This window comes from Pantherophis guttatus, chromosome 13, assembly GCF_059756535.1.
Source record: "Pantherophis guttatus breed Tessera chromosome 13, ASM5975653v1, whole genome shotgun sequence".
In the NCBI taxonomy this organism is placed as follows: Eukaryota; Metazoa; Chordata; class Lepidosauria; order Squamata; family Colubridae; genus Pantherophis; species Pantherophis guttatus.
In genome coordinates, this window is record NC_142075.1 from 17,282,735 (window position 1) to 17,305,924 (window position 23,190).

General features: G+C 40.7%; 1 protein-coding gene across 1 annotated transcript in view; it reads left to right on the forward strand.

The window, feature by feature from the left end:
* The first annotated feature begins 382 nt into the window (after positions 1-382).
* Positions 383-23,190, forward strand: part of LOC117675734 (NAD(P) transhydrogenase, mitochondrial-like) — a 45,253-nt gene continuing 22,445 nt past the window's right edge. The window contains exons 1-9 of the mRNA XM_034434680.3: positions 383-497; positions 4,337-4,527; positions 10,315-10,544; positions 12,112-12,329; positions 18,286-18,373; positions 18,948-19,036; positions 19,505-19,692; positions 21,056-21,189; positions 22,702-22,893. Of these exons, the coding sequence (XP_034290571.2) occupies positions 4,389-4,527; positions 10,315-10,544; positions 12,112-12,329; positions 18,286-18,373; positions 18,948-19,036; positions 19,505-19,692; positions 21,056-21,189; positions 22,702-22,893 (1,278 nt within the window). The 5' untranslated portion in view covers positions 383-497; positions 4,337-4,388. The remainder of the gene's footprint in view (positions 498-4,336; positions 4,528-10,314; positions 10,545-12,111; positions 12,330-18,285; positions 18,374-18,947; positions 19,037-19,504; positions 19,693-21,055; positions 21,190-22,701; positions 22,894-23,190) is intronic.

Sequence of the window (23,190 nt, forward strand, 5' to 3'; positions counted from 1 at the left end):
GTCTTTTTTTAAAAAAAAGCACCTTTGGGATGGAGACATGAAACCTTAAGTCCTAATGTATAATGTAATGTAAGGCAAATTAAGAAGAGATCGGACAACCATTTGTGTGAAAGGGTATATAGGGTTTCCTGCTTGGACAGGGAGTTGGACTAGAAGACCTCCAAGGTCCATTCCAACTTTGTTATTCTGTTATTCTGTCTGTTAACCTGGCTCAGGTTTCCCTTTCCAAGATCGCCACAAGAAAACTAGGAATTGTCAGGCTTGTGCACAGCTTCCTAGGATGTCCTGCTCTGTATTATTTTGAAAGACTCCATGCTGGCTGTGCCGAGTGCCTTTGGGATCACATGGCACCTATTTATAAACCACCCAAACTGCCCTCTCCCCCTCTGCCAGCAAGCTGCAAATACGAAGGTCACTTAACAGTCAGAAGCCCCCCAAGGCTGTCCTTGTGTTCTCTATGGAGGACAGAGAAATCTCCTAAGGACACCGATTCGCAGGTTAGTCTTTGCTTAATTGTTCTCTAGCACTGCTGTTCTTTGCCATAAATGTAGAGCAGAGTGTTCCTTCTTCGGCTGTTTCCCAGGAGTTCTTTGTTTTCGCAGCGTTCTAGCAGACAACTGTGGAAAATGAAGGCCGTAATATTCAGAACGACTCTTCCTTGTAGAGAACTAAGGGTGCCCTTAAAACACTCATCACAGGGAAACAGGAAAAGGCAGATTATTCTGTCCACAAAAGAGATGAGATTCAACTGAGTTTAATTGGAGTTTGAGATCTATTAGGAGTACTTAGCCGGGGTGCACCCCCACTGAAAATACCCTGTTTGGCCTGGCATGTTCCAAAATTGGATTATCTCATAGTCCAGATGATTTCAGGTGGACATTCTGCATTAATTCCATTCAAACATGACACAGGGAAATTCAGAAATCTCCTGAGGGTTTTATCTTTATTTTAAAAACTTAGCCAAATTGCTAATCTTCTGCAAAAGCTTGCTTGAATTTGTTGTCATGAATGTTTTCTTATGTTTCAAAATGCAGAAGGGGGCAAAGTAATGTTTCTAGAGGACAGATTCTGTGTAAATGTACAAATAAAAAATAAATACTCTTTTTGGTTCTTTGCCCTTCTCCATTACTGGCCGAAGCAAACCAAGGCCACAGTCTGAGACTCAATTTTTCTCACAAGTAGTTTTTTTTTTCTAGATGAGCCCTGATTTCTACTCTCGTAATTCCTGGCCAGCATAAAGTTCAGCTTTAATACGATTCTAGAAGGGACCAAGTCAGAGCAACAAGTCTTACGTTTCATTAAACCACAAAGGATCTTAATTCACCTAATTTATTCAGGCTGCAAGATTCAACCAATTGTTTGTAGACTTTTTGGAAGTGTTATTTTGTATTTTTCAGGGACTTAAAAGGCATGTGTGTCAATTTCACATTGCTGTTTCTCTTTTAAGTCTCTGCTAAATGCAAAATAATTTTTGCCAAAGTTTGTAACACTGCTTGATTCTTCAGGCACTTGTTTATAAACTATCTGGACTCAGAATACACAGAATAATGGACTTATGGTTTCTATTTTTTAATTTTTTTTAATAAAAATAACGTCAATTGCAACATACTTTAGACTACAAATAAGTAGTCAAATCATAAAACAGTATTCAGTACTATTTAATAAATCATCGAACCAACGAAGCAACAATATACCAGCAGAAGCAGATATAAACTTTCTGTTAAAACTAGGACATTCACATGAAGATTGAAATAAAGGGGTTTATAAGAATTTTCAAAGTCCCAATGCATTTGAGAACCTCTAAATGGAAACTGCAACTTTCAACAATGTACGGGATCTCAGAAAACACTTAATAATTAAATAACTCATGGCCAGCAATCCATTGAGAGGCCTTAGATCAGATGGCCTAAATTCACTCTGCATCTACAGATACTACATTTGGTCCAACCCTACCATTGAGCAGACAAAGTCAACCACTGATGTTGGGGGATCAGCAACACAGGGAGTCCTTGACTTAAGACCACAACTAGGACCAGAATTTCCATTGCTAAGTGAGGCAATTGTGATTCATGCCTGATTTTACGACCCTTTTGCCATGCTTGTTAAGTGAATACTGCAGTTATTAAGTGGAATGATGTCATTAAACAAATCTGACTTCCCCCATTGACATTGCTTGTTGGAAGCCAGATGGAAAAGTCGCAAATTATGATCACATGACCCTGGGAAGCGGCAACTGTTGTAAATACATGCTGGTTACCAAGCACCTGAATTTTAATCATGTGACTGTGGAGGTACTACAATGGTCATAAATGTGAGGATCGCTAATAAATCACTTTTTTCAATGCCATTGTACCTTCAAATGGTGGCTAAATGAATAATTGTTAGTCAGGGACTACCTGTAATAATAGCAATAACACTTAGACTTATATACCGCTTCACAGTGCTTCACAGCCCTCTCTAAGCAGTTTATAGAGTCAGTATATTGCTCCCCAAAATCTGGGTCCTCCTTTTATTGACCTTGGAAAAATGGCAGAGTAACTCAACCTTGAGCCGATCAGGATCGAACTACTGGCAGAGAGAATGCAGGGTTAGCCTGCAATACTGCATTCTAACCACTGTGCCAAAATAGCTCTTATGTCCCCATTCTTCCTGAGTCCCAGTCCTTGTTCCATCTTGAAAGTCAGAGACCAGGAATGGGATCAATGAATGAGTCCTGGCCAATTATAAATCAAATTTGGCTTTCAGATAAGCGACAAGAGGCACGTTGCTTCACCATTACAACAATTTATTTCCGATTTGACCAGAAATGAGATGAATTCCTCTAAAAATTTATGTAGGCTAACATGATGGCTGCTTTGTTTGATGTGGCGTCTTGCCCAGCTTGAGTATTCTTCAAAGTTGGATGACATCTCCAAATTACACCTGCTTCTAGATTCAAGGCATTTGTCTTCCTTCTTGACAGAGCTAAGAGTCATTGAGTAGAAGTATGGAAATTCTTGCTTCCTTACAAGCTGAAAAGGACTTTTGTAGACACAGCGATGTGTATTTGATGGATGCGTGGCAATATACTGTAGAGGGGGAGTAGGGTGTGCATAAGCGTATTGCCACATGAAATATATTTTTTCAAGAAGGATCTTTTGCCAGCTCTGTCTGAACTTCTATCCAGGATGATATCTGTTCGTGGAAAGTCTGTGATTCATCGCTTCATTTTATTTATGGATCAGTTTGAAAGCACAGACATTTATCCCAGAGTGTGGGATGTGAGAGACATAAGTGTAACAGTTAGGGATACTAAATCCTTTTAGATACTATAGTTTTATGCGGTCAGACTTTCCACATTTTGATAAGCTGATGAAAATTAAATAACTACGCTGAACTTTTGAAATTGAAACTCCCAGGGCCATTTAACCATAAGCTGCATATTTCAATTTGTTAATTTGCTTGAAATTTTATATGAGTATATATATGTATGTATGTGTGTGTTTTTTTTATTGTGCTTAAGATTAACAGAAGGCATAAAACTTATCAGCTTCTTGCCTGTATTAGCCGCTTTTTTGGAAAATTCGATCAAGGATATTTCTGAAGAGCTTTTCAAAGCAAATTTGAAAGATGTTCTTGGAAGGCCTACACATGTCTGGATTTAGCCAACATGTTTAGCCATAAATCATAGTTTACAAAGCACAACTGCTTCTTCCCCATGATGGATTAGCCTAGAGGTAAGGAAGGTTTTTTGTGATGGGGAGGGTAACTTGAAAACTGTATTTTTAGTTTGCAGGGAACATGTCAATGACATGGTGATATCAACCAAGGGGAAAATCAGTGTATTTGTGTTAAAGGTAATACAGCTTAAACACCTTATGTTAGAATACAGAAAGTCCTCAATCACAAGTAAACCCAAATTTTTTGTTGTTGAGTGAGACATTTGTTAAATGAATTTTGCCCCATTTTATGATCTTTCTGGCCACAGTTATCAAGTGAATTATTGCAGGTGTTAAATTAGTAACATAGTTGCTAAGTGAATCCGGCTTCCCCATTGACTTTGCTTGTCAGAAGGTCACAAAAAGTGATGACATGACCCACAACCGTCATGAATATGAACCAATTGCCAAGCATCTGAATTTTGATCACATGACCACAGGGAAGCTGCGATGGTTGTATGTGTGAAAAATGATCACGAGTCACTTTTTTCAGTGCCATTGTAACTTCGAACTGTCACTAAATGAACGGTTGTAAGTCGAGGACTACCTGTAAATGTTGAAAGTTTGGTGATAGGGTCCTGGTGGTACCCAGCTTGCTCTCTCTGATGTTTATCCTAGTAAAATTTTTCTGCTTACAGAACATCTGGACCAACATCAAGATCAGACTATTTTCTTGCTGGACCTGGGAAGATGGCTACGTTGGTCCGAAATCGAAGCAACGGTTTGTTGTCCTTCTTCCTCTCTCTCCATGTCCGGACATTTCAGCCCTCAACTGGACCGCGCTCTTTTAAAACGTTCCATGCTTTGTGGAGTGACCAGAAAGCAAAAGGTAAAATGAATGATTGAGTGAGGAAAAATACTTGTTGAGGTCAGTTAATGAAAAGCAACGAGACCCACTGTTAATAAAAATGTCACAAAATTAGTAAATCATTCCTATGTCCTCCATCTTCTCTGAGCCTTCATGCCCCCCCGGTTTTGGGTCGACGTTTGGGGCTCAGGACCCCGGACAGCACCCTGAAATCAAGGGAGCTGGTTGGATTTTAAAGGAGATTCGGGTTAATGTCAGGGTTCCAAGTAACACCCCCAATGAAAGAAGACTCCGAGGCTTGAAGGTTCCTCAAAGTTCCATTTTATTAGAGATGTCACATTGGCACATCTGGGAAAACCCAAATCTGAAAGTTTCCAAATTTTCCCCACCCAAAGGAAAGCCCAAGTTCCTGCCCAGCACCCACATGTCCATCACATGGTCCAATCAAAGCACCGTCCCAACTGGAGATGCCTTCCAGCCACACCCCTCCAGGTGCAGGGCAAGATGTCCTTGACTCTCTGAGAAAGGAATGTTATTATGACTATATATCTCACCCCTGCTCCATACAATCACCCCTCCTAGTTTCCCACAGCCGTAAATGTGGCAGGCCTGAAGGCCCAATGCAAAAGATGGCTTCCAGGCCTGACATCCTAATAATAAGGATAATCAAAATATGAAAATTCAGCTGAGGATAATTTGGATCCTTCTCTTTTATGCTAATGAGACCAAAAATGGCCAGTCTAAGTGAGAAGTACTGAACCCCCTTGAGAAGAAAGTTAATTGAAGTCATTCATAATCAGTAAAAACAAGCTTTGGCTTCCTCAGGCTCTCCGTCCATGGATGGCATTGCTTTAGCCAAATGTAATTCAGCTGAGAAAACAATTTGCAACCATTTTTGATTGAACCCTGAAGCCAGTTTAGTCAAAGTGTGCCAGGGGTAGGCTGCTGGGGGTGTTCAGGAGAACCTCTAGCTAAGATTCTGTGCAGTTCACAGAACCCCCAAATCCCACTCCTGGCTGGCCCCGCCACCTCTGCCCCTCCCAGGAGTCCCCATGCGGCCTGTTTTGGATGCAGAGCAGTGCAGGGCACACACAAAGACTCGGGGAGGGTGAAAAATGGGCCTATCGGAAGTTTGGGAAGAGGGTCTCCAGAGCCTGGGGAGACCGTTTTCATCCTCCCAGAGGCTCAAGGAAAGCCTCCGGAGCCCAAGGAGGGCAAAAACACCCCCCCTGCCGTGGTGCAGGAGGCCAACTAGGCCACACCCACCATGGCCACACCCAGCCAGCAACCAGGCAGAGAACCCCTTGCTAAAATTTTTGAAGCCCACCCCTGAAGTGTGCTAAGAGCAGATCTCAAACTGTTCAGCAATTTCACTAAAGCTTTAGCCATGGAGATCTAGATGGACACCTATAGCTCTGGGACTTCAGGATGCCAATTGCCGGTGTGGCAAAGCCCTCAAATTAGAAATGTATTTATGAAACAAATTTATATAGCTGCCCAATTCACACACAGTAATCCACATATAAGAAGGGAATTCCTGTGTTAGGATGCAAAATATTTGCAGGCTTCAGAGACAGAACAAGCCATTCTTCAGGGGAAGAATGAAGTTTAGGGAAAGAAAAATTGAATAGACAGATAGGAGGATGTGAAAGAATTAGGTATCTAGTCCCCAACCATTTTACCTCCATTTGATTGCTATTATAAAAGTTAGCCTCCATTTATATATATATATATAAACCTCTACCGAAAAGAATGCATCTGAGTTTCCCTTGTAGGTTGAACCTTAGCCTTGGATTTTAATTCCCTTTCAAACCTTCCCATTTTACTTGTTGCCATTGTGTAAGACTAGCCATAAAGCAACAATGGCATATTAAATATTGTTTACTCTTGCAAGAACAGTAGTTTAGATTTATTTTAGCCAGTTCCAGAAAATGATTGCCCAATGAGATAAAATAAGCAAAGCAAAAGTCAATTTAAAACAGAGTTTAATTGCTAAAAAGCATAGTTTGGAAACAGGCTCTGGTGGATATGCAACTGAGAAATATTGGACAGGGCAATGTATAAACTGACTCATTTTTGACATGCAAAGGAGATTATTGCAAATGTCACAGTGACTTTATAATTGTAACAGAAAAGGGGGGAAGTTATAACTTACAGTAATTAGATACAGTACTCTGCAGAAAGGTGTAGAGAAAGACAAGAAAAATGACATTTCATAAATTAAATCTGCCATAGCTGAATTTATAGAATCCTAGCAATGGAAAGAAGGCTTGAAGCCAGTCAGTCCAACAGCTGTTAAGTGCAGAAATCCAAATTAAGTTCTACTAATCTCCTGGCTATGGCCTTCTTTCTTAATGATCTCACTAAATAAATTAGAACACAGAATAAGGTTGGAAGGGACCTTGGAGGTCCCCAACCCCCTGCTCGAGCAGGAGACTCTACATACCAATGGCTGCCCAGTCTCTTCTTGATTAAGCAAAGCATTAATCACATGCAGCAAATGTCAGCTTCAATTTGATGGAAAATACATTGGAAATTCTTTTCAAAGGATACAGTATTCGTGGTGAAATTCTCATCAGGGTGTTTCTTATGATGTTGTTGTTGCATTTGCATAGGGATCAAGAGATCAAATTATGTATGAAAGTTCTGTTTTAGGCAGCATTCAGCATCTCTGGCTTCTCATCTATCCATCACATCCCAAGGTAAACACAGCGAAGGACAATGAATCTCGGCATTTTCTTGGTGTTAGCTCAGGGTTGAACTGTGGGGTCCTTGGTGCTCTCTGAACTTGGTTGTTGCAGACCTTTTTTTACCCAGCTAGGTAACATCATCAGTGCTAGAAGTGAGTAGGGCTTGCTGTCTTTTTATATATTAGTGGTTTGTCCTGTCAGTGTTCCCCGTCCCTAAACCACCCAAACATCCACACAACAGACCAAGTAATGCTGTCCAACAGCTCACTGATGGTGGCCCTTTAGTTCATTGTTGAGTGCAATTATAGCTCTGGGATAAAAACTATTCAGAAAACGTGCGGTCCGAGTTTTAATTGTTCTGTATCTTCTGCCAGGAGGCAACAGTCCAAAAAGATTGTAAGCAGGATGGGAAGAGTCTCTGAGAATGTTATGCAACTTCCTCAAACAGCGAGATTCGAAGATGTCGTCCAGGGCTGATAGCTGGAGCCCAATGATATTCTGGGCAGTTTTAATGGTTCTCTGTAGAGCATTTTTGTCTGCTACAGAGCTGCTCTCATACCATGCAAGAATGCCGTATGTCATGACACTCTCAATGGTGCTGCGATAGTAGGACAGAAGTAGATGCTGAGATAGATTTATCTTCCTGAGCATTCTCAGAAAGTACAGCCTCTTCTGTGCCTTCTTCACAAGCATGTTAGCATTCATAGTCCACGAGAGGTCTATATTAGATGATGTTACCTAGTTGGGTAATGAAACATCTGCAAGAAAACAAGGACCCCACAAAATATGATCCAGGTTGACTGAAGTTCTGAACTGGCTGAATTCCTCAACATAGTAAGCCAAAATCATATAATGGCTTAAGGTGTTGCATGAAGCCTTCCAACTATGTTTTTTTTTCAGGTGACCATGACTTAATATGATGGGTGAATCATCTTAAAAAGTAATATGCAACTCTGTTCTTACATAATCAGTTTTTCTGAAGGCGTGGCTTTATATCTCCATAATGACTATATTTTCCTCTTGTTACAAATAGTTGCAGTTAATTCAAACCAGGAGCGAGAAGGGAAACGAAAAAGGAAAAAAGTCCACCTCATTTCTACATTGCTGTCTTGTTCTTTTTTTTTCCTTTTCCTGTCCCAAAAGCCAGTAGATCTGAGGTTGTCCCATCACTGCTTGGGGCTGACGCTGCTTCTTTTTTAAAGATGTAAACAGCTCGAAAGCTTGTATAAGCCGGATCCTAGTCAAGCATTTTGCTAACCAAACTTTAATTTGTTATTATTTTGGCATCTGCCTGTGTCTTTTGTGCGACCGTGTGAGGTGGCTATGGAAATGCACTTTGACAGTGGAACATTCCATCTTCTGCCACTAACAAAACCTGCCTCCGCACACACACTTCTATGCCACCTTGCCTGTTGTACTGTGAGGGGGGTTCAGTAGAGCTGTGTGGTGTGAGGGAAGGAAACTCACTTTGACAAGTTCATTGCAGCCAAATCAAAGCTACAAGTGAGTTTTTCTGTGGTTGCTAGGAGCTGAAACCCAGCAGCTTCTGGAGGGCCATCTCTTGATCATACCTGATGTAGAGGCTAGCAGAAGCAAAGGACCTTAAAGAGTACGCTCAAATCCAGATTCTCATTCTCCAAAACATTTATGGATGTTATGATCACGATCCCTTTTGCTTCACATTTTCCGGTTTTTTCTGCATCTGAAAATCCTCTCTAGCATGGGAATAAAAGATATAGTAGATTAAACTCATACAACACACGTGATAGCAGTGTTCCAATATCTCAGGGGCTGCCACAAAGAAGAGGGGAGTCAACCTATTCTCCAAAGCACCTGAGGGCAGGACAAGAAGCAACGGGTGGAAACTAATCAAGGAGAGAAGCAACTTAGAACTAAGGAGAAATTTCCTGCCAGTGAGAACAATTAATCAGTGGAACAACTTGCCTCCAGAAGTTGTGAATGCTCCAACTGGAAGTTTTTAAGAAGATGTTGGATAACCATTAGTCTGAAGTGGTGGAGGGTTTCCTGCTTGGGCAGGGGGTTGGACAAGAAGACCTCCAAGATCCCTTCCAACTCTGTTATTCTATTCTAGTCTATAAGCATTGTTTGCATAATGTATGAAGCAGTCATAGAAAAAAAGGGAGACGTGCATTATTCCATTTTGCAGATTTTCTCCAAAGAATATAATGGAACCTGTTCTTCAATAAAATGTTAAGTTTCTTGATTTAAAGTTCAATTCAAATGCTATTTTAACTTTTAAACCCTTCTTGGAATTGTTTCTCAGATTCTTTTTAACTTGTTCTCTCCTGTGTTATCTGCTTGATCACTGATAATGTCACTTTAGGGATATCTTCTGAACAAGCTAAGAAAGAGGTTTGACTGTGGTTTCCTCCAACTTTAAAATATTCCCCTCCCTGGGAAAGCTCAGTAGTGCTTCCTTGTTTTAGGAAAGGGAAAAAAAGTCAGGCATTTTTTTTAGTGTTTATACCTACATAAATTGTAGAGTGGTATTTATCAGGGGGGAAATCCAAAATTTTTCCCTACCGGTTCTGAGGGCGTGGCTTGGTGGGCGTGGCACGGGAAGGATATTGTAAAATCTCCATCCCCACCCCACTCCAGGGGAAGGATACTGCAAATTCTCCATTCCCACCCCACTCTGGGGCCAGGCAGAGGTGGTATTTGCCAGTTCTCCAAACTACTCAAAATTTCCACTATTGGTTCTCCAGAACCTGTTAGAACCTGCTGGATTTCACCCCTGGTATTTATATTCCTGATTGGGATTTTGCTCTGATTCTACTTTCACTTTTTTTAAAAGAAAATACTTATTATGTATTATGAGGTTTTATTGCTCAAAATTTATGTTGGAAAATTTCGGCGGTTCTAATAATTTTACATGCATTAATGAAATACATAAATAAGTAAATATATTTGTAACCACCTTTTCCTCAACGGAAACTTTCCAGATACTTTTGGTTTATTATTTTGATTTATTTTCTGTGCATCTGCCTGACGACTCTAACATTCTCAGGAAGTACTGAAGTTTATTGAGATGATGTCTACTTTGGCTTCCTTCCTTCCCGCCTATCAATCTTTTTGTTGGTGCGTCTGTTTCATACAGGAATCCGCTACCAAGAACTCGTGGTTGGCATTCCTAAAGAAGTATATAAAAATGAAAAAAGAGTAGCCCTTTCTCCTGCTGGTGTCCAAGCTTTGGTGAAGCAGGGCTTCCATGTGCAAGTGGAGCATGGAGCAGGTGAAGAAGCCAAGTTCTCAGATGATCAGTACAAAGAGGCAGGAGCCAAAATCGGGGATATGAAAACCGTGTTTGGATCCGATATCGTTCTAAAGGCAAGAATGAAATAAAACTGCCAGGTCTGGTAGGCAAGATTATTTAACTGCTGGACTGATGGATGGATGGATGGATGAATGGACAGGACTTTTGAACTTCTCCATTCAAAACTGACTCTGGGCAAGTTGCATACTCTATTTACATGAATAAAGTTGAAAAGGATGAGAGAGAGAGAGAGTTTAGTGTAGTGGTTAAGGCACTGGCCTAGAAACCAGGAGATGGTGAGTTCTAGTCCCGCCTTAGTCATGAAAGCTGGCTGGGAGGTTTCGGCCAATCAGAGGAAACTGTGAGTTCTAGTCCTGCCTTAGTCATGAAAGCTGGCTGGGTGGTTTCAGCCAATCAGAGGAAAATGCGAGTTCTACTCCTGCCTCAGTCATGAAAGTTGGCTGGAGGTAACCTGGGGTCAATCACTCAGGCCAACCCACCTCACAGGGTTGTTGTGGGGAAAATAGGAGGAAGAAAGTATTAGGTACTCTATGTTCACTGCCGTGAGCTATTTATAAACAATAATAAAGATGAGATAAAAATCAAATAAATAAATACTGTCTGAAATACAGAATACATCGTCAGAGATGAATACGGCTTTGAATTTATGAAACACTAGGTTACAGGAAAGAAGAGTTCACAACATTCCCATCCTTGAGTTAGGATTATTCCTTTATTTCTCCAAGCCATCAGGCAGTTTTGAATTAATATCTTAGCCTTATCCAGCGTGACAATTTTGTGAATAGTGGTATATGGCTTAGCGCAATGTAGAAACTCAGCCAATCGTATATTCCAAGAAACCACGATTAAGCATAGCATAGCAGAGTGTAATAGCTGGGTTCAAAATAATATTCAAATATTTGGCTGGCATTTATCAGCAATAAATAGCAAGAGCCTTGGTGGCGCAGCAGAGTAAAGTGCTGTTAAGTAACACCAGCTGCCTGCAATTACTGCAAGTTCAAATCTCACCAGGCTCAAGGTTGACTCAGCCTTCCATCCGTTCGAGATAGGTAAAATGAGGACCCGGATTATGGGGGCAATAAGCTGACTTTGTATAAAAAAGAACACCGCTTGGGGGTGGTACTACTAAGCAGGTATATACAAAAGTATGAAGGCTATTGCTTAATGCATTGTAAGGCACCCTGAGTCTCCGGAGAAAGGACGGCATATAAATCGAACCAATAAATAAATAAATAAGAGTGAAAATGTGGAACAAATGTTGAAATATGGGCTAGCAAAGAGGTATAAATCTCAGTGGTGTGAGGAATTGATCACAAAAATCCAAAGCGGAAACGAAATTTCTACTAATTGCTGACCCAATAATTATGATTTTAGTGGCTGCAAAGTATAAACAGGGATTGGATTCCTGGTTCAATAAATCATAATCAGTTGGGTTTTGAACAATAGTTTAGACTATATGTCATGGTTTGTGATCTATAATAGGACCACATTATGTGTATGAAGTGGTCATGAGAAAAAAAAACCTGTAGCCTAGTCGTCCCTTTGGTACATGGTTTGCATGCGCATGGAATTTTCTTTCTTTTAACAAAGCAGTGAAATGTGGGATTTATTCTCTCAAAGGTCAGAGCTCCAATTTTTAATGAACAGTTGGGAATCCATGAGTCCACCTTACTCAAGGAGAAAGCGGTTCTGGTCAGCTTTATCTATCCAGCACAAAATCCAGATCTCTTAGAGAAGCTTGCTCAGCGCAAAGCCACCGTCTTAGCCATGGACCAAGTTCCTCGGGTCACAATCGCTCAAGGATATGACGCCTTAAGTTCAATGGCCAACATCGCAGGGTGAGTCCACCAGTGGTGGGATTCAATTTTTTTTTACTCCCGGTTCTGTGGACGTGGCTTGGTGAGTGTGGCATGGCTTGGTGGGCATGGCTTGGTGGCCGTGGCAGGGGAAGGATACTGTAAAATCTCCATTCCCTCCCAATCAGCTGGGACTCGGGAAGCAGAGAATAGATGGGGGCGGGGCCAGTCAGAGGTGGTATTTACTGGTTCTCCGAACTACTCAAAATTTCCGCTACCGGTTCTCCAGAACTGGTCAGAACCTGCTGAAACCCACCTCTGGAGTCCACGTTATTCTCTCTCTCTTCTCATGGTTCTTCAGTGGCTGTTTCACTGTATTAGAGATGGGCAGTTATTTGGTGGTGGTGGATATTTTGGGGGGCAGAGTCAGAGCAGAGCCATGGCATATAAATTTCCCTGGTTTGGGAGAAGTATATTTTATTAAGCTTGCATATTTTTAAGAATTATTTTAAGAACTATGCTACAGGGTTTTGTTTTGTTTTTAAATGACCCCTGCTTCAGAAACAGCAGCAAGCCTTCATTACTGATTTTTGGCAGTTGCTGTTGGATGAGATTCCAGAAAAGAGGGTGCAGAAAAGGTTGGGAGATATTTATTTATTGGCCTTAAACTGCAAACAATGTGACTCTGAATAGCATACAACTACAAAGCAGTAGGACTGTGTGCAGTGCTAAAGCTTTGGTTTGTCCACTCATCTCTGTGTATATATACATATATACATATACATATACATATACATATACATATACATATACATATACATATACATATACATATACATATACATATACATATACATTTGTCCGTCTGTCAGACTTCGATGCTATCTCAAAATAAAATGAATTTCCAAACTGCCAATCTTTAAGGAAATCTTTTCTTTAATTGAGCACAGCCACCGGATCATGACTCGATGCGGACAAGACTGACCTTTTGCCCCCAATCCCTCCCTTTCCGATCCCCAAATCTCTGCTTCTCATTGGCTATCTTCCAAGTCATTCTTCAGACTCCTTGTCTCGTCATTTCCCAGGAATGGAGAACCTCTATTCCCTTCCCACTCCAGGGGAAGGTTATTGCAAAATCCCCATTTCCTCCCAATCAACTGGGACTTGGGAGGCAGAGAATAGATGGGGGTGGGGCCAGTCAGAATTTTTACTACCGGTTCTCCAAACTACTCAAAATTTCCGCTGCCGGTTCTCCAGAACTGGTCAGAACCTGCTGAAACTCACCTCTGAAGTAGGGACATGAGGAATGGGATTGTATAAAAATGAGGGCAGCTGTGACTGTGTGATAGAAGTCCCATCTTTTTCTACATGCATCAAAAATAGATGTCGATAGGTTTGGGACTTCAACTGTGAAGTCCCTGATGTTCTCTTGACTTCTTCTTTATTCCCTTCTCTCGCATGAGCTCCTTAGGAACGGAGTTCTTTTTCTTGTCATCCTTGTTCAATTATAAGATGCTGCATTTCTCCCAAACCTCATATTTACAATTTCATCTTCTCTGATCTAAGGAGAATTAATTTCTGGCATCTCAGATGTGGGAAACCTCAAGGGGGTTATAAAAATATATATAAACCCAGTAGTGGAAACTCAGGCAAGTGCCATGTTGGAAACATCCTAAACATGGGAAATTCTCAACAGTCTTATTTCTTATATTTGGTTCTTACTTAAGAGAGAGAGAGAGAGAGAGAAAAGTTTAAAATGGATTAGAAAGAATAACACTGGAGAACCAGAAGACCATACTCCATCCAAAGATTTCCTGGGAACCACAGAGCTCTTGTTATTCTTTGGTTGCTTACAGTAGCTTCTCTGAGGCCAATTCTCTTTTGGCTGGAGCCCAGGGGTGAGTTCTACTTACCTTTACTACCGGTTCGCAACGGGGCTGCGTGCACGCTCTTCTGCGCAAGAGGGGTCGGTGGATGGAGCGTCCCACCGGTTTTACTACCAGTTCTATAGAACCGGTGCGAACCGGGGGCAACCCACCACTGCTGGAGCCCAAGTTCTCCCAACTAGATGTGTCTCTTGGGCCATCCATTGTGGAGTTAGCATTGTTTTCTGCCCTGGAGCACCTATATACATCTGTCTCCTGTGTTCATTGAAATCTCATGAGAACATTTATGAGGACACCAAAATCTCAGGATCAGATCAGGAGATCTCCAAATTTTAAAACATTATTGTGAGAGCGAGTAGTTGTGTTGGAGTTCTGGTGCCTGCATATACCACTGCCAATCTTTGATTAGTATTTCATTTCATCCAAGAAAGACTAGACTCACATAGGTTCTCTCCAGATAGACTTGGACAACAGCTTCCAGAAATTCCAGCATTTCTGGAAGACACTCAGTTGGAGTAAGTTATGCTAACAGTAACCACACAGTTCTTAAATACCACCTTAATAAAACAAACATTACACAATTTGACTTCATTATTTTTAAATCCAGAGCAGATTCAAAACAACTGGGTAATTAAATCATCTGGATGTATTAGTTTCCAGCCTAGTTCTATCACATCTGTTTTGGAAGAGGCTTCGTGGTCTTTTGCTAGAACTCTATCTCATCTTGTTTGGTATCAACCCAAACTTGCTGAGAGATGGGTGGCTGATTCTAACATCTCTGACGTCTGCTTTTGGTCATGCCAAAACAAGATCGGGGGTTTTACTGCCTTTTGAAATGTCTTTCCTTCTGTGATTCACATTCAAGTTACGGTTACTAAAGCAAATCAAACGAGAATTCCAGACATCTCTTACAAACCCACCAACTATAGCTGGGTTGAGTAATGTGAACTAGATTCCACAGTAGATCAAAACAATAGAACGTCTTGTGACCTTAAAGATGAACAGATGTATTATGTGTGGGCTCTAGTACACTTACACTTTTTGCCACTATAAATCAGTTTTAGAAAACCATAAGACTCGGTGGCTGCAATGAGCTAATGAGATTGCTCTCCGGTTTCTGCCATGAAATGTGTTTTTAGGTTTGGCATGAATTTCACATACCAACCTGGCTTTCTTTTCCATTATGGTCTTTTCATGCAGGCAAAACTCAGCTTGTAGACAAGACAAATGAAAGGTTTTGTAAAAATAACATTGTGCTAATTAGATCCTGTTTGAAGCAACAAGTCTCAAATAGAGTCCTTAGGCCAGCCTTCTCCAGATGGATGCTGCCCGGAATTGCTGAGAGGTGTAATAATAATACATCTGAAAAAAAACAGGATGGGCATCATTGGACTCATTCACATGCCATATTGATCTATAGCCGTACATCATCAATATGCTGGCTGGGGAATTCTGGGAGTTGAATTCCAGAATTGGTGGAAGTTGAGAGACACTTATCTATCGCTACTTAATTAAGTCTTTTTCAGTCAACTCAAGGCAGTCAACCTTAGTGGATCTGCTGACATTTAAATAGAGATCTTACAGACATTAAAAAAAATTATTTGGTTAAAGCTTAAAAATACAAAGGTAAAAACATAATACAGTCTGAGAAAAAATATTTTTTAAAAAAGTGCAAAAAAGAAGAAAAGGGGAATTAATTGGTAAAAAAAGTAAGGAAAAAAATATATGTAAAGAAATTATGTCCCCCTTCATTGAGACAGGTAGAAACAATTTTAGTAACTTAACCACTTTCCCTAACATTTCAGCCAAAGATCTCTTCACCCCATATCTCATCTCATCAACAAATAATCAAGCCCCATTATTCAACCCCATTATTCAGCAAAAGTTTATTAAAAGTTATCGGAAATAACATTTATACTTTAACCTTAAACAAAGTAATTTCATATTCATTTCCCTTATACAATAACTTAACTTTTCTTTTTAAAAAATCCCTTCCTCCTATAACTTATCTATATTTATTTGTCCCCTTTAGCTATTAAAACATCAGCCAAGTTGATTTCTATGTCCTGTGTAACATCTTTGCCCATATCATTCTTTTAGCCTGCTATTTTTAAATCCATATCCCAAACTGCCTGATTATCTGTTGTATCTTCTTCAGTCTCCTCCTTTAAAGCCAATGTTATAGTAGCATACAAGTTTAAGAGAATGTTCTGAGTACACTGTTGACAGATAGTAACAGCACTTAGACTTATATACCGCTTCACAGTGCTTTCCAGACCTCTCTAAGTGGTTTACAGAGTCAGCCTCTTGCCCCCTAACAATCTGGGTACTCATTTTACCATCCTCGGAAGGATGGAAGGCTGAGTCAACCTTGAGCCGGTCAGGATCAAACTGCTGGCAGTTAGACTGCATTCTAACCACTGTGCCACCATGACTCATATCATATTTACATATATCATATATATTATATACAATATCATATATATCATATCATATCAATCTCCGATATCCTTGAATGGTCAATGGGGCAAGATGGATTTGCTTATTGACTATGTGATTCACTTAACAACTGCAGTCACTCACTTAATACTCGTGGCAAAAAAGATTGTAAAATTGGGCGCAATTCATCTTGCTTAGCAATGGAAATTCTGGTCATAAGTATGAGGACTATCTGTATACAAAAGGAGCAATTCCTTTCTTAAATCATTGATCCCCTTAGTCCTGCGTGCGACGAAGAAGAAAACATTATACTGATTTTCCGGAGATTGTTTATGTTGGATTCGTGATACCTGGGTATCTTGGGTTGTACATTTTCTTTGTGTGCTTTCAAACATACCTTCCCTTTTTTGCTTCCAATCAAAAAGTTTGCTTGCTGCTTAAAAACAAAACGAGATGTAATCATTTTGTTTTCTAATCCAAAACAAGTATCTTTCACTAATTCATAACATCCAACATTCGGAGGGAGGGAGGGAGGGAGGGAGGGAGGGAGGGAGGGAGGGAGGGAGGAAGGAAGGAAGGAAGGAAGGAAGGAAGAAAGGAAGGAAGGAAGGAAGGGGGCCATCTAACACAAGCTGGTCTTGAATCTTTCCAAAATGCTTTGCAGACCTTTTAAGCCACAAAATAAATCCACTTCATTTTTCTCTTGGAACATCAGGATCCACTAACCAAAATAGAGCCAGGTACGCAATAATGGCTCAAACAAATGTTCCGAAAACAAAAATTAAGGAACGGGATGCTCAGCCTAAGAATGTAGGAATCAGCACCACAACTAAACAAAAAGATCCTTTTACTGGAAAAAAAAATCTACTATGACAAACTGGGAGACAAACATTCTCCCCAATGAACATAATGTAATTTGAGAAGTGGAGAAAACATTTACTATGGTCAGGTTTCTGGATTAGAAGATCCCACCTGCACTCTTGTGTTGCATACCTTTTGCTACCTTAGCTATTTCTTAATTTTCATGTATTTATTATCTCACTGTCCTAATCTTTTATAGTGTTGTTTTATTGTAAGCCACTCAGAGTCGCATGACTGCGAGTTCGGCGGCAAATACATTTAATAAATAAGTAAATAATAAATAAATAAATTTATTAAATTTGTATGCCGCTCATCTCGCAATTTGAGGCGACTCTGGGCGGCTTACAACATAAGAAATGTCCTTGGATTAGGCATTTATTGGGGTGTAACAAGCAATGGTATGAACTGTGAGGGCATGGTGGTGATGATGATGATGATGATGACAACAATATCCATCTATGCCTTCTTAGCTAACAAATAAAGGCAATTTTTGTTTTTTTGTTTTACTGACAGATTATTTATTTGTTGGAGATATTTGGTTGCCATGGCTGGTCTAAACAGTCCTATATTTTTTTTGTCTACCGTGTTTCCCTGAAAATAAGACCCTGTCTTATATTTTTTTGAACCCTGAAATAAGCGCTTGGCCTTATTGCCATGCGGCTCAAAAGCCAGATTGGGTTTATTATCAGGGAAGGTCTTATTTTGGGGGAAACAGGGTATTAGTTAATTGAGTCTGTTGTTATTTATTTCAAATGCCTGCTGTGTTAGCAGTTCCAATGTTTTTTCTCTTTCGTCCTTTTTCTTTTTCCTAGGTACAAAGCTGTTGTTCTCGCAGCCAATCACTTTGGAAGGTTTTTTACTGGGCAAATCACTGCTGCAGGAAAAGTACCTCCTGCAAAGGTAGGGTTCATGACATGGTTTTCTGAAACACCATTACTACCTTTTGAAATGAATTCAAAGACATCTTGAAGAAAGCCATTTCATCTCCTAAAGAAGACAGCTTTTATAGCTTCCCTTCCCTTCCCTTCCCTTCCCTTCCCTTTCCTTCCCTTCCCTTCCCTTTCCTTCCCTTCCCTCTTATGTCTGTCTTTCTGTCTGTCTGTCTGTCTGTCTGTCTATCTCTGTCTGTCTATCTATCTTCTGTCTATGTCTGTCTGTCTGTCTGTCTGTCTGTCTGTCTGTCTGTCTGTCTATCTATCTATCTATCTATCTATCTATCTATCTATCTCTGTCTGTCTTTCTATCTATCTTCTGTTTATATCTGTCTATCTATCTATCTATCTATCTATCTATCTATCTATCTATCTATCTATCTATCTATCTATCTGTCTTATCTATCTATCTATCCCTCCCTCCCTCCCTTCCTATAAAGTCACATTGTATATGATGCATCGATTAATAGAAATGTTTTATTCTGGTCTATTATAAATACATTAACAAGCCCAATTGTGACTTCTTTTGTTTTCCTTCCTAGATGCTGATCATTGGTGGAGGGGTGGCTGGCTTGGCTGCGGCTGGAGCAGCGAAATCAATGGGAGCCATTGTTAGAGGATTCGATACCCGGTAGAGTAACTCCATGAGTCCTCAGCCTGCTTCTGTTGTAAAGAAAAACAGGATACAAATCCTAAAAGGACATCGAAAAGTATATTTTTCTGCCCTCATTAACTCGTTGCCTAGAATGAACCATCCGACTTTAACAGGGTTGAATCTAGCGTTGATTATGAATTTTCAAATATGTGTCTACTTTAATGCACATTAGTTTTGCTTACTCTTATTTGTATGTTGTGAGCCTTCCAGACAGTCCTCTGGGAGAAGGAGCAGTGGGATATAAACTAAAAGTAGCAATAATAATAATGCTAGCTGAAAACCAACTACCCATTGCAAATTCAAGGAATTTTACAGAGCATCTGCTAGCACGTTACTCAAAGGTCAGAATGTGATGCTTGGACTGAAAAGCAGTTATATGCTCTTGATCTTCGCTCTGAAAAGTATCCAAGCTAGTGATTACTGTGAAATTCTCCTTGCTTCCAGCCCTGCAGCTTTGGAGCAGTTCAAATCCCTCGGCGCAGAACCTTTAGAAGTCAGCGTTGCAGAAACGGGAGAAGGTGTTGGAGGTTACGCGAAAGAAATGTCGAAAGAGTTCATAGAGGCAGAAATGGCCCTCTTTGCTAAACAGTGCAAAGAGGTGGACATTGTTATTAGCACAGCTCTTATTCCAGGTACCGTACAATTTTATCACCGTTACAGATATTCCCTGACTTACAATCGCGCTAAAATTTATGACTTGTGACCGTTTTCCCACGGTTAACAACTCTTACAAGCTCTCCCCATTGTCACATGATTAAAATTCGGATGCCTAGCAACCTGTTTCGTATTTATGATGGTTGCAGTGTCATGTGATCCCCATTTGCGACCTTCTGACAAGCAAAGTCAATGGGGAAGCCAGATTCACTTAATGTTGTGGCCCGTACATGGCCTGTGCGGCTGGTGGCTGATTCGGACAGCAAGGAGGCTGGTGTGGTGCTGTGCCAGCAGCCTGTGCAGCTGGCACTTGAATCGGACAATGAGGCTGGAGAAGATGTGGTGCCAGAGGCGGGGATTCAGCCAGGGCCTTCAGAACCTCCAGAAGCTTCCTTAGGTGAAGAGAACGAAGAGGAGGAGCCTCTTCTTGATGCACGGGCGCGCAGAGCTGCCAAAAGGCAGGAGTGGCTCCTCAGGAGGAGGTCTCCTCGAGAGTAAGTCTTGGGGCTAATTGGCCATTCCCTTAGCCTATTTAAGGAGGAATGCCGACTGAAGCAATTTGCAGGGAACAACTTGTTCACTCTTTTTCGTGCCTTGATCATTGTTCTTTGTAAATTGCTTCTGGGCTTTCTGCCAACCATAGTAAGATTAAGATTATTTATTCTTTGGATTCTTGCAGGCTATTAAGAAAGTTTAATTAACAGCCTTTGTTTGAAAAAACATACTGATTTTATTTCAGTAAACTAAGATTTGTACAGACTTTGTGTGTGCTGCGTTCTTTGGGGTCCGTTGCTGGGGCAGAACACTTAACCGTGTTACTTGCTTAACAGCTGCAGTGATTCACTTAACAACTGTGGCAAGAAAGATCATAAAATGGGGCAAAACTCACTTAACAACTGTTTCACTTTAACCCTTTTGGGCTCAATTGCAGTTATAAGTTGAGGACTACCTGGTCAGAGATCTTAGCAGTCTATGCTTCTAATAAAAAAGCCCAACATTTGGTTTCTTATCTTGTCATGAGTGTCAAGCAAGCCAGATCTGTTATTTTGTGAAGGCTCTGCAAATAGATAGAAAATGTAATGATTGTGTGGGTTTTATTTTCCTGATCTTGAGATATACACCCTGCAGAGTTTTGGAGATTCAGCAGACAGTGGTAGTCCTACTGCTAGTTGCCATCTCAATGAATTATAGAAATAGGTAGGAATTGTTGAGCCTAAACTGACCCTTGCAAGTATAATCCAGATAATCCTGAGGTTTTGTTGGCATCTGCTCAAGCTTTTTTTTTTTTTTAAGAAACATTGAGTTCCCATCTTTCATTTCTGTTCTTTCCATTTGTAACAGGGAAAAAAGCTCCAATCTTGATCACCAAGCCTATGGTGGAATCCATGAGAGATGGTTCCGTAATAGTAGATCTTGCTGCAGAGGCTGGCGGCAATGTAGAGACCACCCACCCTGGAGAACTTCACATGCATAAGGTTTGCACAGGAGAGTCTGTTTGAAATATTTTGTCCCCTTGACAGAGATATTATTTTGCTCTTCTCCAAAGCAGCAGAACATCACACGTAGATCTTCTTAGCTACACTAAGCATCTTAAGGTCTGGGTTTTGAAAAAGATCAGACATGGGCTGAACCCACTATGCATTATCCTAGCCCAGGAAGGACATCCCTTGAAATGAAATTATGCAGCTCCCAGGCAACAAAAACTATCTTGTCACAGCTTTATGATTTAAGATATTCCTAAAATCAGACATTTTTGGCTTACTCAACAAACTATAGTTCAAAGAACTACGGCTGTCCTAGAAACCTATGGCCTTTACAGAAGCTTTGTATTTACGAGCATTAGTGCAACTAAATTATGAAACTCTTCTGCACTACAGTGACCTAGCTTGTTTCCGGCCTCCAGGGGGGCCTCCGGAGCCTGGGGAGGCTGTTTTCGCCCTCCTGGAGACTCAAGGAAAGCCTACGGAGTCCAGGGAGGGCAAAAATGCCCCCCTCCCCCGTGGTGCAGGAGGCCAACTAGGCCACACCCACCATGGCCACACCCACCCAGCGACCGGGCAGAGAACCCCTTGCTAAAATTTGTGAAGCCCACCCCTGAGTGACAGGTACAGTTAACTGAATTTGCGGTGCCTTTAAGGGGCACCATTTGCAATGGTAAAGTTCCCTCAGAATTTAGGGTTATAACTGAAGGCAGGAGAAGAAGCAATGGATGGAAACCAATCAGAGAGAGAAGCGAACTAAAACTAAGGAGAAATTTCCTGACAATTAGAACAATTAATCAGTGGAACGACTTGCCTCCAGAAGTTGTGGGTTCTCCCATCACTGGAGATTTTTAACAAGAGTTGGACAACCACTTGTCTGAAATAGTGTAGGGTTTCCTACCTGAGTAGGGGTTGTACTACAAGACCTCTAACGTCCGTCCCAACCCTGTTATTCTGTTCTGCTCAAGGTTTAATTTGTTGAAACAATTGCAAAGGGATATTATTTCTTCCTTCTCCCCACACCACTGAGCAAATAGCATGGCCAGGTTATCTAGCCCCCTCCTTTTACTTCTCAGAGTTTAATTGGAGTGCAGTTAATCTGGGAAGCACAGTGTTTAACTATGATAAGAGCATCAGAAGTCCAAGAGGTGTTTTCAGACTTTTAAAGCATGTTTTGATTTCTTAACTCTTGAAATAAGCACCATATGGCCATGGAACAGCTCCCCCCCCACAAAGGCCTCCTGGTTTGCTCTGCCATTGGCTCGAAGTCAAAAAGAAAAAACTTCCCCCCACCCACCCACCTCCTTCAAGAGTAAGAGCAAGCTGTTCATGTAAAAAGTAAGAAGTAATTTTGCCCTTAACTTGGCAAAATAAAGTGTCAGCAGAGATCTGATTTACCATCAGTTATAAAGGACACATCAAGTCAAAACTCCTAAAAGTCGTATCAAGGCAATACATGAAAAAGATGTTTTTAAGGGTCTTGTTCATTGCTTTTCCAACTCTCAGGGCGTGGTGCACATTGGTTATACGGATTTGCCAAGCCGAATGGCTACCCAGGCCAGTAGCCTTTACTCAAACAACATCTTGAAGCTATTAAAAGCTATTTCCCCCAGCAAGGAATACTTTTACTTTGAGCCAAAAGATGATTTTGATTATGGGACGATTGATCATGTCATAAGAGGGACTATGGTCATGAAGGTGAGTTATTATTACTTTTCCCCCCTTCTCCTAAAATTCCTTAATGAACGGTTTAACAGAGGCATGCAAAACATCGTAATGGAAGACAGAATTGGGATCTTTTAAGAGAAATTGCAGTTGTTTCTGCTTGACTTTTGTCTGGAAATTAGCTTTGCAACTGACATCGAAACATGGAGTTTGGTTTCCTCCACTAGAGCATCAGATCTTCTTCCAATCTTCTTCCATCTTCCATCTTGTTTCCATCTTCTTTCAGTTTGCTTTAAATATCACACACACATTTATATAATTATAGACCTA